Here is a 17,824-nt window from a genome sequence, read left to right on the forward strand (position 1 = left end):
TGGAGGCAGTAATGTTTCTGAATGCCCATTGCTGGGAACCACAGGAGGGGAGAGTGTTGCTCTTGTGCTCAGGTCCTGCGTGTGAGTTTCCTGCAGGCACCAGGTCGGTTGCTGTGATGATGCTTGGGCCGACGGTCCAGCCGGGCTCTTTTTATCTTCTTATGCAAGTCCTCTGTTTCCTCCCTTTTTCAGGTCATCAAATCTTCTCTTTTGAACAAAATGGAGCTAATAATAAAGCACTTACCGAACCAGTCAATACCCACTGAACTCAATGGCAACACAGCTGAGCTGAAAGAAGATCTTGACCTGGCCAAGACGCAGATTGGAATGACAGAATCGCTTCTCAGATCATTGTCTCCTTCTAACACCTTGGGGATTTTTGCTAAATTGGAGGTATTCTAAAAACACACAAACACCTGCTCTGTCTCTCACTCTTCTTTGGTTAACACCTACTGTATCGGCTCTGGATTCCTTCCAAACTGTATTCAGAACTTCTCTAATGCTAACAAAGGAATCTAAGGATTTATAGGGCTGGCACAGATTTAACAGGTTTGGGAGCAAGGCCAAAGGATGATATATTTACGCTATTGTTCCACTTGTGCGGCAGACTTCTTCTTGCACAGCAGAACTTCCCCTTCCTTTTCCCTGCATTATATTAGGAAAAATGCGTTTTGCAAAAATGTATTATTAGGCGAAATAGCGTACCAAAAGGAGAAATTCACACTCAAATGCTGATGAATTCTCATGAGGACTTTAAAAAATAAAATAAAAATTGCAAACTGATATGGAAATGTGGGGAACTGAACAAAAGACTTGAAAAACAAAATACTGAAATAAATCCAATTGACAGATTTGTACATCCCTAGTGAGAGCACTTTAGACACTCAAAGACTTCTGTCATATTCCTCCCCTGCTCTGTTTCTTCGTTAAACATAATTTTTTCAGCCTTTCTTCTTAGGATACCCTCAAACATCCTTGCTCCTCCTCCTCTGAACCTGTTTTCATTTCCTTCTGGGAAATCCTTCTTAAAAGTGCCACCCAGAACTGGACACAGGACTCCACACAAGTTCGGACTAGTGCAGAAGAAAAGTGGAGCTATTACTTCTTGTGAATTTGATGGCACCTCTCTGTTATTTGTCCCTAGCACTTCTGAGCACAGGGATTCCGTTTAGCTATTTATTTTAAAGTATTTCTAGAACACTTTCCCAAGCCTTGCCTAGCCAAAAGCAGCTTGTGATGGCAAAATCCAATGCAGAGGTATAGCAGCAACAACACTAAGAAAATGGAAAAACAAAAACCCATCTACTACTGCTTGCTATCATGGCACTGGCAGAACTGTCCTCCAAAATCAAAGCCCTTGCGTGATTCCTTGATTTAGGGCTAGATGGCTGAATGTGAATACCACCATTCTCCTCTTCAAGGGAAAGAGACCTTAAATGTTGAAGGCTCCATGGCTGGAATGACATTATTCCACAAAATGGCGGATCACCAGAAAGTTGGGGTGGTTAGGAAAATAAGTGCCCAGGGAAAGAGGCAGAAGCTGGCAGTTTTGAGGGGACAAGGGCAGGAAAGAAACAAGGGCCCAATCCTTTCACAGTGTATTTCCATAAAGCAGAGGTAAGGAACTGGATTTGGCCACCAGCACCCATGGGCCATTTTTGATAGGTCGTTGGGGCTGCCTACTGATCAATGCTTTCTGAAACACGCTGACAGGAAGCTTATGAATACTATCAGCATTTTTAAAAGAAGGATTGTTTTCTTTCTGTATTTTAATTTAGGAGATACACCAGAAGATTCTTCAGCAAAAACACCATGTGAAGTTACTTGAAAAAGAGACAAGTTGTTTGAACCCTGAGGTGGTTGAATTAAACAAACAACTCAAAAGTGTCACTGATCTATTTGATTCCAAGATGCAAATGTTCCAGGATCACTTTATGACTCTCCTGAACTGTAAGTAAAATAAACACTACTTCTAGACATCCCTTTAAAAAGAAAAAGAAAAAAAAGACACCCTTAGATAGATAGATAGATAGATAGATAGATAGATAATTTATTACGGTCAAAGACCAGCTCACATAACATAACACAATAAAAACAGCATTCATAAAGATAAAATATACAATCGGAGCAGATTGCAGCAATAGCTCATGAGTGAAAACTGAGATATATACATACACCCATACAACTGAGATTTGGGCTACCATAAAAAATTGACCCTGAGGCGCCCCAAAGGGCAACTTCAGCATTTCCCTAGTAAGCTATTTTATTCTAGAGGGTTATCTGTGCCTACAAATCTGGGCGCAGAATCTGGCTACCAGCCAGGTCGTCTTATGATCTTTGCCTAAGAGGAGAGAATTAAGTTTAGACTTGTCTGAAAGATCGGCGAGCCTCTTCAGCAAAGGATCAACGGTGTCTCTACGAATCTCAACATAAAAAGGACATCTAAAAAAGATATGTTCGAGGCTTCTTATTTCTCCTAAGGAAAGATATCCTTTATTTACGTTAATCAGCTACTCACACACTGGCTGGTTCAATCATCACACAAAGTGTGGTTTGTTTGAATGTCTGAAGTTCCCTAGATTGGATGCTTAAGAGGGCCTAGAAACAGCAGAGCCTAACACAGCTGCCATAGTGTCATACTTCCTTTCAACTAAGGCAGCACTGTGGTAGTTGTTTACACATCCCTTCTCTTTCTCCCTTCTAATCTTCTAGGAGGTCCACCGTCTCACTTTTAAAATATATATATATATTTCTTCCTGCAGACCATTGCCAGGATTTCTGTGACTGGTTCAGTAGTACCCGGCTAAATCTGAAGGAATGTTTTGATCCCTCAGAAACAAAAGAGATATTGGAAGAGAAAATTCAGCGGCTGGCGGTAAGGCACGAGGCTTGGACTTGGTGTTGCATCCAGTAGTTCAGTGTTCCTCCAAATGGCATGGGGGGCACCTATATACAGTGGACCCTCGGGTTATGAACATGATCCATGCGGGATGCACGTTCGCAACCCACAGCGTTCGCAACCCACAGTGGCGCATCTGGGCATGCCCGGGTTGCAATTCGGTGCTTTTTCGCATGCACAAAGCGTGATCTAGGTAGAATGATGGGGGTGGAGACGCTCCTTCAGCTATACTGGGCCGAGGCCGTTTAGTACTTTAAAGGTCAGTACCAATTTAGCTGCCGCATTCTGGATTAGTTGTAGTTTCCAGGTCACCTTCAAAGGTAGCCCCGCATAGAGCACATAAATGTGTTGTGGGTCTATTGGTTTGCTATTGTTTGTAATTTTAGTATGTATTTTGTGGTTTTTAGATTGTAATTTTATGTTGTGAACTGCCCTGAGATCTATGAATGAAGGGTGGTATACAAACTACTACAGTCATACCTCATGTTATGTTTGCTTCAGGTTGCGCATTTTCAGGTTGCGTCCCCGAAATACTGGAAAGGGTTACTTCTGGGTTTCGCCACATGCGTAGACGTGCAAAATAATGTCACGCGCATGCACAGACGTGGTGAATTGTGACCCGCACATGCGCAGACACGGGTTGCGTTCTTTTCAGGTTGCGAATGGGCCTATGGAATGGATCCCATTCGCAACCAGAGGTACTACTGTACTACGACTACTAATAATAGGGCCAGCCAAACCTCCCTGGTTAGGGCATTCCATACACGGAACCACTGCCACAAAGGCCCTACTCGTGTTGCCACAATCCAGACCTCTCATGGAGATGGCACATGAAGAAGGACCTCCGATGATGACCTCAGGGTCTGAGTCCGTTCATATGGAGAGAGGCGGTCCTTGAGGTATTGCGGTCCTGAACTGTTTAAGGCTTTATAGGTCCAAACCAGCACTTTGAGTTGGGCCTAGAAACTAATTGGCAGCCAGCGCAGTTGGGCTATGATCTATCTGCTGCACTCAAACCGTCTTACCCCAGTGAGCAACCTGGACGCCAAATTCTGCACCAGCTGAATTTGGCTTCTCACATTTTCCTCTGGATGGCGCAGAGGGTAGGGATTTGTATCCTGCTAAATGACTGCAGCAGCCAACAGATTTTAGCATTTTACACACACACGTACACGCATATATTGTGTTTTGTGTTTATTTTCGCCCAGACCTTCCTAACCTTTGAAGGCAAAGGCAGTGCTTTCCAGGAGGTGAAAACACTCTTGAGCCAGGTGGAGAGCTATTTCCCCGAAGTGGACGTCAGCCACATGAGCAGATGGATGAAGGGCCAAGAAGCAGAACTACACAGCGTGATCAGCAGGTGTCAGGGAAGGGAGAAGGAGCTCCACCTCACTTTGCAGCAGTTTGCTAGGTAAGAAGGCCAAGTGCACTAGGCCCAGCTTATTTTAAGGACCACCAACATCCCTTTTATGTATTTATTCGAGACGTTTCTATCCTACCTTGCGATTACGTTGTCTTCAAGGTTAAAGGTAAAGGGACCCCTGACCATTAGGTCCAGTCGTGGCCGACTCTGGGGTTGCGACGCTCATCTCGCTTTATTGGCTGAGGGAGCCGGTGTGCAGCTTCCGAGTCATGTGGCCAGCATGATTAAGCCGCTTCTGGCGAACCAGAGCAGTGCACGGAAACGCCATTTACCTTCCCGCCGGAGTGGTACCTATTTATCTACTTGCACTTTGACGTGCTTTTGAACTGCTAGGTTGGCAGGAGCAGGGACCGAGCAACAGGAGCTCACCCCGTCGCGGGGATTTGAACCACCGACCTTCTGATAGGCAAGCCCTAGGCTCCGTGGTTTAACCCACAGCGCCACCCGCGTCCCTTGTCTTCAAGGTTACCCACACAATATTATAACAATAAACGGCAGCAACAACAGAAACCCACAAATGTGGGTGCATGCGCACAGAGAAGGAGATACAAGCCAGGGAAGGTCAGGTTCCAGCTTTCGGGGAGTAACTTTGGGGTTTGTTTGTTTTGGCTAGAATCCCAAGATCCACCACTCAGAATTAAAGGATTTTGAGTACCTCTACTGAAAAACCTACAAACTTTCTTCATCCACCTCAGCCATATAACTTTAGGAATCAATTCACTTTGCTGTTGCGGTTTTAAAAGATTTTCTTGGTTTACAAAAATATGTGCAGTGTCTCTTTTCTCAGGTTGTAAAGTCTTTTATATATATCAGTTACGTATACAGTGGTACCTTGGTTGTCGAACTTAATCCGTTCTGGGAGTCCGTTCGACTCCCGGAACAGTTCGAAAACAAAGGTGAGGCTTCTGATTGGCTGCAGGAGCTTCCTGCACTCAATTGGAAGTTGCGTCGGACTTTCGGCTTCCAAAAAACGTCTGTAAACCGGAACACTCACTTCCGGGTTTGTGGTGTTTGTGAGCCAAACCGTCCAAGTACCAAGGCGTTTGACAACCAAGGTATGACTGTAATGTGAGACATGTAATTAGTGTTGTATACAGAATAAGGTTTGGGAAGAAGAAAAGGGGGGGGGAGTGGTTGCTGTTGTTGTTAAGCAATTAAGAGCCAGCAATCTTTGCCAATCTTATGTCAAATCAGTCGGTAGAGCATGAGAGACTCTGGATCTCAGGGTCATAGGTTTGAGCCCCACGTTGCGCAAAATATTCCTGTATCGCAGGGGGTTAGACCTGGTCTCTTTCAGCTCTACAAATTCCATGATTCTGTGAAATCACCCACAGTCAATCCTGCTTTGCCCTCTCTTTTGTAAGCAATGCAACATGAAAACTATAACTGTGAAAAGCAATAGTGGAAGAGCAGAAACCAGATCCACCATTAAAGATCTAGACAAATAAAGTGGTCTGGACTTGGTGCCTTAAAAGCTGGTACTGGGAGCAAGACCCTTTCACAGCATTTGCCTTAAATTGCTATATAATTATTCTCATGTACCGTAATCCTTGTATTTATTTCCTTACATGTTTTTCCCCCAGACTTGAATATCTGTTCCGTAGCTTAGAGGAATGGCAAAGCCTTCAGGAAAAGAAATGGCAAGAGAATCAAGTAGAGAAGTCGAGGCTGGAGCATTTTTATCAAATTCTTCTAAAACAGAGGTATCCTGCCTTTAGGTTTTTAAATATTTGTTCACTACTTTGGCCAGTTATACGGGATAAACAGATCATACGAAGTTGCCCGCTATTGATTCTGATTGGTTTCGGCAGACATCTGGTACTGTGGCAGCTAGCACTTTTGAGTCTTGAGGGTCACATTGCCCCATGGTAAATGCTCCAGGGGCAATATACCAAAGTTAGGGCTGCCATACGTCCAGATTTTCCTGGACAAGCCTGGGATTCGGATAGCCAAATCGGCAAAATGTTCTGGAAATCCAGGGGAGGGGTGTAATAAAAAAAAATCAAATCCAGAAAAATGACCAAAAAAGCCCCTAAACTTGATATATATATATATATATTATTTAAAAAGAATAAATGTGGGTGTGGCTGAAGCTGCAGTTTTAAAGACGACATAAATGAATAAGCCGAAGCAATTATTTTAAAATGTTTTTTAAAGCACCAAGAATAAATTCTTTTTGATAAATATACCCCGAATCCCACCAAACCCCTCATTGAATAAGTTTGTTGAATGAGTTAAATGTTTAACAAGAGCTGCCAACAATTAAACCAAATAATAATAATAATAATTTATTATTTATACCCCGCCCATCTGGCTGGGTTTCCCCATCCACTCTGGGCGGCTTCCAACAAAACACTAAAATACAATAACCTATTAAACATTAAAAGCTTCCCTAAACAGGGCTGCCTTCAGATGTCTTCTAAAAGTTTGGTAGTTATTTTTCTCTTTGACATCTGGTGGGAGGGTGTTCCACATGGTGGGTGCCACTACCGAGAAGGCCCTCTGCCTGGTTCCCTGTAACTTGGCTTCTCTCAGCGAGGGAACCGCCAGAAGGCCCTCAGCACTGGACCTCAGTGTCTGGTTAGAACGATGGAGGTGGAGACCCTCCTTCAGGTATACTGGACCGAGGCCGTTTAGGCTTTAAAGGTCAGCACCAATACTTTGAATTGTGTTCGGAAACGCACTGGGAGCCAGTGTAGGTCTTTCAAGACCGGTGTTATATGGTCTCGGCGGCCGCTCCCAGTCACCAGTCTAGCTGCCGCATTCTGGATTAGTTGTAGTTTCCGGGTCACCTTCAAAGGTAGCCCATGCAGAATACGATCCTTACCTCTCACCTATGGTCCCTTATGTTGCAAAAGAAAATAATCTCTTTTTGTGTGTGTGTTTTTCTTTCCTCTCCCAGAGAGTCATTTGATTCTCTTGCTTGGTTGGCAAGTTCTTTGAGGCTCTCTGGTTTATCTAAGGAGGAAGCCGTGCTGGTAACCCCTCAGCTTGTCGACAGGTACAAGACGCTGCTCACCTGTGTCTCTAAAAGCCTTGACGTTTCCCAGGTCCTTTCTGCAGAGGAAAGTAATTTTGAAGAACTTGCCCAGAATATGATCCACTGGGTGCAAAGGCTGAAAGACACAATCTTAGGCCTAAGCTATAAGGAATCCAAGGCAGCGCTGGATGAAAGCCTGGAGAAAATAAAGGTACTAAAAGAGACAACTCACATGGTGTGATGTGATGCTGGTCCCCTTGAACCTCTTCGCTCACTGCCAGCTCAGATGACTCCAATCTGGACCCTGCATTTGTGAATTGACATAGTAGCATCATGGCGTAGAATTGCAGCACTATGGCACACAGGGATCCTCCGGACAATGTGTTTATTTGAGCATTCATCCTGGCTTGGTTTCATAAGGCTTTTGCGGGGGTTCAATTATACCTGGTCTTTATTGAGCATTCTTTCTGATTTGGGCCCCATCTGCACTATACATTTAAAGCATTTATCATAACACTTAAGAGTCATGCATTTCCTCCTCCCCAAAGAATTCTGGGAACTGTAGTTTACTAAGGGTGGTAAAGAGTTGTTAGGAGACCCCTGTTCCCTGCACAGAACCACAATTCTCGGAGCTCCCTGGGAAAAGGGACTTAGAGTGGTACCTCGGGTTACAGACGCTTCAGGTTAGAGACTCGGCTAACCCAGAAATAGTACCTCGGGTTAAGAACTTTGCTTCAGGATGAGAACAGAAATCGCACGGCTGTGGCAGCGGGAGGCCCCATTAGCTAAAGTGGTGCTTCAGGTTAAGAACAGTTTCAGGTTAAGAACGGACCTCCAGAACGAATTAAGTTCTTAAACCGAGGTACCACTGTACTGCAAACTTACTCTGAGAATTGTAGCATTTGTGAACTGACATAGTTAATGTAATTCCTGTAGGACATCGTGCCCATAATTACAAAGGGAATGCTGTAAGTCTGCTGAGGGCAGCAAAGTCCCCTCCTGCGTTTTTGTTTTTAGAATGGAAATACCCACCCACCCCATTGCCCAAAAGTTCTTTGGTTGCACCCATTGCCCGGAGATTAGTCCAGTTTCTGGTTGGGGGTATTCTTCATCCCCACCCAAAATGTTAAAAAAGTTTTGGGCAAAATACTTTAGCTGAGTAGTAGCACCAGCATTCCAAAAAATGCTTTAATGTTTTAAATACAGTGAGCTCCCCCCAATATTCCTTTTCCATTTCTTCATATTTTTCTTCCATTCTTTTGCCATCTTTTTCTTCCATTCATGAGCCACTTGGCAATCGGGCTGCAGTAGCATCTAACTTTTACAGTACAGCTCTTTATTGTAGCTACAACATTAGGCTTAACCTAAAAAGCAAAACGTCAAAGGGTGGCGCTGTGGGTAAAATCTCAGCGCCTAGGACTTGCTGATCGCATGGTTGGCGGTTCGAATCCCCGCGACGGGGTGAGCTCCCGTCTTTCGGTCCCAGCTCCTGCCCACCTAGCAGTTCGAAAGCACCCCTAAGTGCAAGTAGATAAATAGGTACCACTTTATAGCGGGAAGGTAAAGGGTGTTTCCGTGTGCTGCGCTGGTGCCGGCTCGCCAGAGCAGCTTCATCACGCTGGCCACGTGACCCGGAAGTGTCTCCGGACAGCGCTGGCCCCCGGCCTCTTAAGTGAGATGGGCGCACAACCCTAGAATCGGACACGACTGGCCCGTACGGGCAGGGGTACTTTTACCTTTACCTTAAAAAGCAAAACAAGTGTGTGTGGAACCAGTTACCCCCATGCTGTTTCTTACAACACAGGAGATTCTACAGCTGAAAGAGGAGGGTGATGCTAAACTACAAAATATTGTCTGCCTTGGGGAACACGTGAAGAGCAAGAATGGGAGCAAGAATCTCGCTGTTGAGCGTATGATTTCTGATGTCCGAAACCAGTGGGAGAGCACCATTCAAATGGCCAGAGGGTATCTAAGGTAGGTAACATGGAGAGGGAACATGGACCACACAAGGAAAGATGTCATACGATTGAAAGAGATGGTGGAGCTTTATCTCTTGCTTCTCGTTCCCTGGCAGAAAACATTCTTACTCAGGAATTAGAGGTCTCTGGGATGGTAAACATGTATCTGGACCAATACCTAACTCTGTCTCATGTATAGGCTGTCAGTTTGCATTTCTTAGTGCAGGAAGTATTGATCTGATGTGTAGAGATCTTCCCTATTTTAATTTATTCAAGAGGGTTCTGGAAGCTTCTCTGTGTGAAAGAAACAAGCAGGAGGTTCATGATGTTTGGGTTATTCCTTCAGAGAAGTTGAGCACATGAAAGACGAGAAGGCTGAACCACAGACTAAACGGAAGAAGAAAGCAAAACTTGGCTGTGTGGAAGAACGAGAGGCCGGGAACATCCAGAATACTGCGCTCAGACATGACGGGCAGATCCAAGAGAAGGCAGATGCAGAGGAACTGCTGATCTCATTTGATGCTCCTGATATCAGCCTGATGGAAGTGCTTGGTGGAAGCCAGAAAGGAGGATCAGTAAGTGTTATGGGATGGAATGTGTGCCCACTACAAAGGGAAATCAGAGTAGCTTCTCTCTCTCTGAGTTCTTGTTGAGTTCAGTTTTCATGGGCTGGAGGGGAAAGACGAGATTCCTAGAGGATAGGCTTCCATATCCCTTCTTTTCCTCTAATGCAGTGGTTCTCAACCTGTGGGTCCCCAGATGTTTTGGAACTACAACTCCCATCATCCCTGAGCTCTCGCCCTGCTAGCTAGGGGTGATGGGAGTTGTAGTTCAACAACATCTGGGGATCCACAGGTTGAGAAAGGCTGCCTAATGTGAACCTATATCAAAAGATCCACTGGTCATTTGACCTAGTGCCTCCACCCACTTGAGGGATCGCCTTGCCCACTTGGTCCCTTGGATCCGCAGAACTGGCACTGCTGCAGGTGCCACATAATATTTCTTCTGCAATGGTAAGAAATCAATCTTTGGGTGTGGCGAACCCTGTACTTTGGAACTCCTTGCATCTTCTCATCAGGAAGGTGCCTTCACTGTACTCTTTTTCAATGCCTGCTAAAAGCATTTATGTCCAGGAAACCCTGTCCATCTGATTTTAGCTTATTGTAGATTTTGGTGATTTTTTTGGATTCCTGTTTTTAACTCTGTCTTAATGATCAATTTTAATATTTGTTTCGCTTTTATTTTTTTGCGAGCCACTTAGAGGTTCTGTTTACAATCAAGAAGTACGTTTTGTTGTTGTTAAATAAAATGCAAAATGGTCTCCCATCTTTGGAGGTGAAGCGAGAGAGAGGTGACCACAGGAAACAGTCTTCTTGCTGTGCTGGTGGACTTAGCCTATTTTATCTATTTTTGTGTTCTAGTCATTGCGCATCATGCTAAACATAAGTTTAGTGCATGAGGTTCACATGCTGCTCCCTTCCTTTCATGCAGCTCAGAGGAGGAGTTAGGAAGTTTCCAATTTGTTTAGCCATGGTTTGTCATGCTGACTGACCTAAGAAACCGTGGCTTACATTAACTAGGCTTTGCTTGAAGCAAGGTTGACTTGAAGGTCAGAAGCAAAGTGGCATGCCAACATGACCATTCTCTTTTAATGAGGAACTGGGTCACAACGCCAACCGTGCAGCCGGCAGCGGGGGCACTGCCAACAAGGCCTCACCTGCCAACTGTAAGGTGCAAGATATTGGGAAAGGATGCTTTTTGAAGAACTTGGGGCCCAAGCAATTTAGGACCTTATATGCTAGTACTAATACAGTGGATGCTCGGGTTGCGAACGTGATCTGTGTGGGATGCACGTTCGCAACCCGCAGTGTCCGCAACCCGCAGCGGCGCATCTGCGCATGCACGGGTTGCAATTCAGCGCGTCTGCACATGCACAAAGTTTGATTTAGTGCTTCTGCACATGCGCGACCACCAAAACCCAGAAGTAACCCATTCTGGTACTTCCGAGTTTCGGCTGTCTGCAACCCAAAAAAACGCAACCTGAAGCGTCTGTAACCAGAGGTATGACTGTACCTTGAATTGAGAACAAGGCATTGCAATATGAGAATTGGGTATTGCAAAAGTATAACTTGTTAGGCAATGATCAGGCGAACTCAAGATCACCTAATCAGAGTTGGAGATGTTTAGATTTGTACTATTCTACCAGTGTGAAAGGGAGTTTGGCCACACCCCACAAAAAAGCTGAGTGGGTTGGAAGCCTAATGTTCAAAAAATAGATAAATAAAAAGACTGTTCATTCTTGCTTTTGACTCAATCTCCCAGTTGCATTCCACTGGCAAGGAATTGCTCACAATGATTTTTATTATTTTTTGCTTGTGCCTTAATCGAGACTCCTCTCCCTTGTCATACCTAGTTGATATGATTATTATTCTGCCTTTTTGCTGCCGGTTCTTCGTGGACTTTAATTCTCTCATTTTCTTGTCACCCAAAGAAGGAATCCTTTCAGATTGAAGGAGGAGCTCCGCCACTTTTCCAGGAATGGCTGACAAATTATGAGCAATTGTCCAGTCCTGTGTCAGCTGACACTGGAGAGGAACCAGCTGTGGTTGTTAAGGTAACTCAAGTTTATGCTGCATATCAAACTGTTGACCTCTGGCAGTTTTGGACTACAACTCCCATCGGCCCCAGCTTGCACAATCGTGAAGGAGCAGGCACACGTTGCTCCTCTGGAGAGGAGAGCCAGTATGGCACACTGGAGAGCCAGTGTGGTGTAGTGGTTAAGAGCGGTAGTCTCGTAATCTGGGGAACCGGGTTCGCGTCTCTGCTCCTCCACATGCAGCTGCTGGGTGACCTTGGGCCAGTCACACTTCTTTGAAGTCTCTCAGCCCCACTCACCTCACAGAGTGTTTGTTGTGGGGGAGGAAGGGAAAGGAGAATGTTGGCCGCTTTGAGACTCCTTAAAGGGAGTGAAAGGCGGGATATCAAATCCAAACTCTCTCTCTCTCTTCTCCTGCTGCTGCTGCTGGGAAACAAATCATTGCCTGGTTTGCTGCGTCGCCTGAACCCCAGGCTCCTGGTTTCTTTCCCCCACACAAGCCATGAGTGATCCCTTGGCTTCATCTTGTGATTTGGCTGGAGAAAGGCAAACCACCGGCTACCTTTAGATCACATGACAAACTGGACCATGGCTTGTTTCTTCTGAAGCACAGCAGCAGGAGGAGTGAAGTGTACTGCCCACAGCTTCAGCAGCATGCACTAGCCCAGGGGTCAACAATTTTTTTTCAGCCAGGGGCTGGTCCACTGTCCCTCAGACCTTGTGGGGGGCTGGACTATTTTTTTTGGGGGGGGGATGAATGAATTCCTATGCCCCACAGATAACCCAGAGATGCATTTTTAATAAAAGGACACATTCTACTCATGTAAAAACACCAGACAGGCCCCACAGATAACCCAGAGATGCATTTTTAATAAAAGGACACATTCTACTCATGTAAAAACACCAGGCAGGCCCCACAAATAACCCAGAGGTTCATTTTTAATAAAAGGACACATTCTACTCATGTAAAAACACCAGACAGGCCCCACAGATAACCCAGAGATGCATTTTTAATAAAAGGACACATTCTACTCATGTAAAAACACCAGGCAGGCCCCACAAATAACCCAGAGGTTCATTTTTAATAAAAGGACACATTCTACAGTCACACCTCGGGTTACAGACGCTTCAGGTTGAGCGTTTTTGGGATACGGACGCGCCGAAACCTGGAAGTACCGGAATGGGTTACTTCCGGGTTTTGGCGCATGCGCAGAAGCACTAAATTGCACTTTGCGCATGCGCAGAAGCACCGAATCGCAACCCGCATGTGCGCAGACGTGGTGCTGTGGGTTGTGAACGTGCCTCCCACACGGATCACGTTCGCAACCCGAGCGTCCACTGTACTCATGTAAAAACACGCTGATTCCTGAACCATCCTCAGGCTGGATTTAGAAGGTGATTGGGCCGGATCCGGCCCCCAGGCCTTAGTTTGCCTACCCATGCACTAGCCTGCTTGTTAACAGTAAGCCATTGTTTTTCTACGTCGCCACCTGTCGCCCAAGGCAGGAAATGTCAACAGTGTGATGCAAAAGCAATAAAAAAAAAGGGAGGTGGGGAGAGCTAATGCTATTCTAGACTGCATCAACAGAAGCATAGTGTCCAGATCAAGGGAAGTAATAGTACTACTCCATTCTGCCTTGGTCAGACCACACTGGGAATACTGTGTCCTGTACTGGGCACCACAATTTAAGCAGGATATTGACAAGTTGAAACGTGCAGAGGAACCTGTGATCAAGGGTCTGGAAACCAAGCCTTATGAGGAACGGTTGAAGGAGCTGGGTATGTTTAGCCTGGAAAAGAGGAGACTGAGAGGAGATATGGTGGCCGTCTTCAGGTATCTCAAGTGCTATCACATGGAAGAGGGAACAAACTTGTTTTCTCCTTCTCTGGAGGGTAGGACTCAAACCACCAATGGCTTCAAGTTTCAAGAAAGGAGATTCTGACTAAGCGTCAGGAGAAACTTTCTGACAGTAAGAGCTGTTCAGCAGTGGAACCGTCTCCCTCGTGAGGTGGTGGGCTCACCATCCTTAGAGGTTTTTAAGCAGAGGTTGGATGGCCATGTGTCATGGATGGATGCTTTAGCTGAGATGCCTGCATTGTAGGGGCTGGACTAGATAACTCTTGGGGTCCCTTCCAATTCTATGATTCTGTGAAATGATCAGAGTTGAGTTCGAGGTAGAACCATACTGATCGGAGGGCACCAGGTTGTCAAAGACTGGTTTAACACGACAGGCTATTTACGCCCCTGTTTCTGCTGTCTGAGATTGTATCGGCTTTTTTAGCAGACACCTTAAACTGCTGGCTCAAAGTTCCCACTTGAAGATCCCAAGCAGCCCCACAAAGAAGTGGCAGGATTGATTAAGGCAACCAGAGAGGAACTTTTCACATTTACAAGCTTTGCCGGAGCTATAAACAAGCTCCATCCTGACAGTATTTCTAAGAGTGACAATTCTTCTGTGCAAATTTCGTTCCTCCGACCTTCGTCACCCCTTCGGCCTATTCTTCTTTTGCTATAGAAGTTGGTTCCATTAAGAAAGCTATTGACATTTCAGTAACTTCTGTCCCGAGAAGGTTAAGATTCCCCCCGCCCCTTTCTCTCTCTCCCCATTTCTATTTATCAGGGGCTAAAAGGCAGCTTGATGGAAGCCCACAATTTCCCAAGCTCGACAGGCAAGAGTGGAAAGCCGCTGCCGAAACCGGGGCAAATGCCATCTGATGATAATCTTCTCAATGAGCTTCAGCAGCAATCACTTGGCTATCAAAAGAAATTGCAAGCTGCGCATTGCCGCTTGGAAGTGCCTCCAATCGCTTTGCCGTTAATGAATGGGAAAGTAATGGGGACTGACCCTGCTCCTTCGTCCATTACAAATCCATCACCAGAAAGCAAGGTAATAATCTCTGTTGTTGCACAACTTCATTGAAGGATGTTGTTAAGTGCTATTATTGAACACGGGCAGCTCTTCAGCCAATACAGCCGTTTATCTAGAGCTCCTGCAGCCTCGCACTTTCTCTCTCTGGGCTTCTAGTAACGGAGGGAGGCAGAGGCACTCTGAACTGGAGCACAGCTCTCCAGGTGTTAACTAAACTACAACTCCCATCCAGTTGTGTAGTGGCAAATTCAGAAGTGCACAGATGGTCACAGTCACACCCTTCCCTTCTAAGATTAAACCACCGTCTAAGTTTTTACAGTTATCTTATAATTATTGCAATAATAATAATAATAATAACCAGGGGTGCATTACAATGATCACTGCAGATCTCTGCATGTGGCCTTTCAGCTAGATCTGCTATTTTCTGTGTACATCCATGGGCAGATGATTTGGAGCACGCCCAATATCTTATTTTGGAGGGGCTTAAGCCTCTCTCTTGCTCTCTTATGCATTTTTGAAACTGTGAAGGAGCCCACCCCCTGCAGCAAAGTCTTGGTAGGAAGTTATGAGTTCAAAACACGGCATCATTCGTGGAAAGAGCTCGTGGATACCCAATGAAGCTGAGCGTTGGCCAGTTTAGGAGAGATGAACGAAGATAGAAACTTCACGCAGTTCGTAGTCAAAACCGCGAACCTTGCTCCCCAGGAGGCTGTGATTCCCACAAACTTAGATGGCTTTAGAAGAGGACTAGGCAAATTCGTGAAGGGGGGATAAAGCTTTCAGCAAATACCAGCCATGAGGCAGCAAACCTTCCAAATACCAGTTGCTGGGAAAGAGTTCTGCTGTGCTCATGTTTTGCTCCCTGGCGCTGTGGGTTAAACCACAGACCTAGGACTTGCCGATCAGAAGGTTGGCGGTTCGAATCTCCGTGATGGGGTGAGCTCCCGTTGCTCGGTCCCTGCTCTTGCCAACCTAGCAGTTCGAAAACACAAAGTGCAAGTAGATAAATAGATACCGCTCCGGCGGGAAGGTAAACGGCGTTTCCATGTGCTGCTCTGGTTCGCCAGAAGCGGCTTAGTCATGCTGGCCACATGACCCGGAAGCTGTACGACGGCTCCCTCGGCCAATAAAGCAAGATGAACGCTGCAACCCCAGTGTCGTCCACGCCTGGACCTAACGGTCAGGGGTCCTTTTACCTTTACTTCCCATGGACATCTGGTTGGTCACTGTAAGAACAGGATGCTGGACTAGATGGGCTATTGGCCTGATCCTGCAAGCTCTTCTTTTCTTACATTCCTCCAGTGAATCTAATGTTTAGCAACCACTCCTCAAAAGTATCGCCTACACAGCAATGAATATATTAAGCTGCTGCTATCGTTAGTATAATTAGTTAGCCTAGTAAAGGTAAGAACCATACATTTGCAGCCATTACCTGACTGGCAAATATTAGTCTTCAGCTCCGCTGCTTTTTACTGTAACCACTTGCTTGAATGTGTCTCGGTTTAGTTTCTTTGTTCCTTTCTTTGATTTTGCATCCCATTTAGATAGAATTTCCCCACTTAAGTCTTTTAGCAGTTGACTGCTCTTTATGCATTTTGCAGCCTCTCTTTAGAGTGAGTGTGATGCATCTGCTTAAATGGATAAAAATTACCATAATTGCATTATCAGGGAAGATGGAAGTTTGGTGTGGTTATGTTCAGTTTTGCATGTGAATGCAAAGACTCCCTGGTCTTGATTCATATTCCCTTCCTCTTTTCTAATCCTTTGGCATTCTTCATTATCAGGGATTCTTATTTATTGATAGTATTATTTACCTGCACCCTCGTACCTGGTGTTGCTTAGGAGTTCTAAGAAACAAATGAAAACCCTGCAGTTTTTCAACCAGTGATTAAAGACCAGTGATATCCTAAGAGTTGTTCAAATGTAGAGCAAATAAATAACTTTCCAAATATATAGTAAAAGGTAAAGGTAAAGGACCCATGACAGTTAAGTCCAGTCGCGAACAACTCTGGGGTTCTGGTGCTCATCTCGCTTTACTGGCCGAGGGAGCCGATATTTGTCTGCAGACAGTTTTGCAGCATGTGGCCAGCAAAACTAAGCCGCTTCTGGCGAAACTAGAGCAGTGCATGGAAACGCCGTTTACCTTCCCGCTGGAGTGGTACTAATAATAATAATAATAATAATAATTTATTATTTATACCCTGCCCATCTGGCTGAGTTTCCCCAGCCACTCTGGGCGGCTCCCAATCAAGTGTTAAAAACAGTACAGCGTTACATATTAAAAACTTCCCTGAACAGGGCTGCCTTAGGTATCTATCTACTTGCACTTTGAGGTGCTCTCGAACTGCTAGGTTGGCAGGAGCAGGGACCGAGAAACGGGAGCTCATCTCGTCGCAGGGATTCACACCGCCGACCTTCTGATAGGCAAGCCCTAGGCTCTGTGGTTTAGACCACAGCGCCACCCGCGTCCTTAAATATATAGTAGGTACAGTCAAACCTCAGTTGTCGAACGTAATCTGTTCCGGAAGCACGCTTGTCTTCTGAAATGTTCTACAACTGAGGCTCAGCTTCTGATTGGTTGCAGGAGCTTCCTGCACTCAAGCGGAAGCCGTGTCGGACATTTGGCTTTCGAAAACCGGAGCATTTACTTCCGGGTTTTCAGCGTTGGGAGCTGAAGTGTTCCAAAACGGAGGCGTTTGGGACCTGAGGTTTGACTGTACAATGCCCTTAGAATGGAGGGCAATAAATGAATAAATAGTAGTCAGGACTGAAGAGCAAGGTGGGACTGTGTCAGACCCAAAGAATGACCAAGGACAAAAGAGACTAGCAGAGTCCAGGAGCGCTTTGTCAAGCAAAACTCAACAGAAACAGGAAGCACTTTATATATTTTTTCCTGCCCAGGAGCATTCAGTGGGTGCAATCACTTTGGAGCCTGAAGTTTGGATCCATTGCTCCGTGTCCGCTTCTCTGGAGCAGCAGAAAACAACCTTTCTCCCTCCTCTATGTGACATCCTTTTATATATTTGAACATGGCTATCATATCACCCCTTAACCTCCTCTTCTCCAGGCCAAACATGCCCAGCTCCCTTAGCCGTTCC

The 17,824-nt window shown here is 45.5% G+C and overlaps 1 protein-coding gene across 6 annotated transcripts in view; it reads left to right on the top strand.

The window, feature by feature from the left end:
* SYNE2 (spectrin repeat containing nuclear envelope protein 2) overlaps window positions 1–17,824 on the top strand; it is a 236,383-nt gene that overhangs the window by 85,091 nt on the left and 133,468 nt on the right. For 5 of the 6 annotated variants that reach the window (XM_081000779.1, XM_081000783.1, XM_081000782.1 and 2 more), the window contains exons 34-43: window positions 193–393; window positions 1,779–1,950; window positions 2,763–2,875; window positions 4,108–4,310; window positions 5,906–6,025; window positions 7,225–7,513; window positions 9,107–9,276; window positions 9,607–9,835; window positions 11,752–11,874; window positions 14,478–14,744. In XM_081000779.1, the coding sequence (XP_080856905.1) occupies window positions 193–393; window positions 1,779–1,950; window positions 2,763–2,875; window positions 4,108–4,310; window positions 5,906–6,025; window positions 7,225–7,513; window positions 9,107–9,276; window positions 9,607–9,835; window positions 11,752–11,874; window positions 14,478–14,744 (1,887 nt within the window). The remainder of the gene's footprint in view (window positions 1–192; window positions 394–1,778; window positions 1,951–2,762; window positions 2,876–4,107; window positions 4,311–5,905; window positions 6,026–7,224; window positions 7,514–9,106; window positions 9,277–9,606; window positions 9,836–11,751; window positions 11,875–14,477; window positions 14,745–17,824) is intronic. The other variant, XM_081000780.1, reaches the window with a different exon arrangement.

Source organism: Podarcis pityusensis (assembly GCF_964106645.2).
Source record: "Podarcis pityusensis genome assembly, chromosome: 1".
In the NCBI taxonomy this organism is placed as follows: Eukaryota; Metazoa; Chordata; class Lepidosauria; order Squamata; family Lacertidae; genus Podarcis; species Podarcis pityusensis.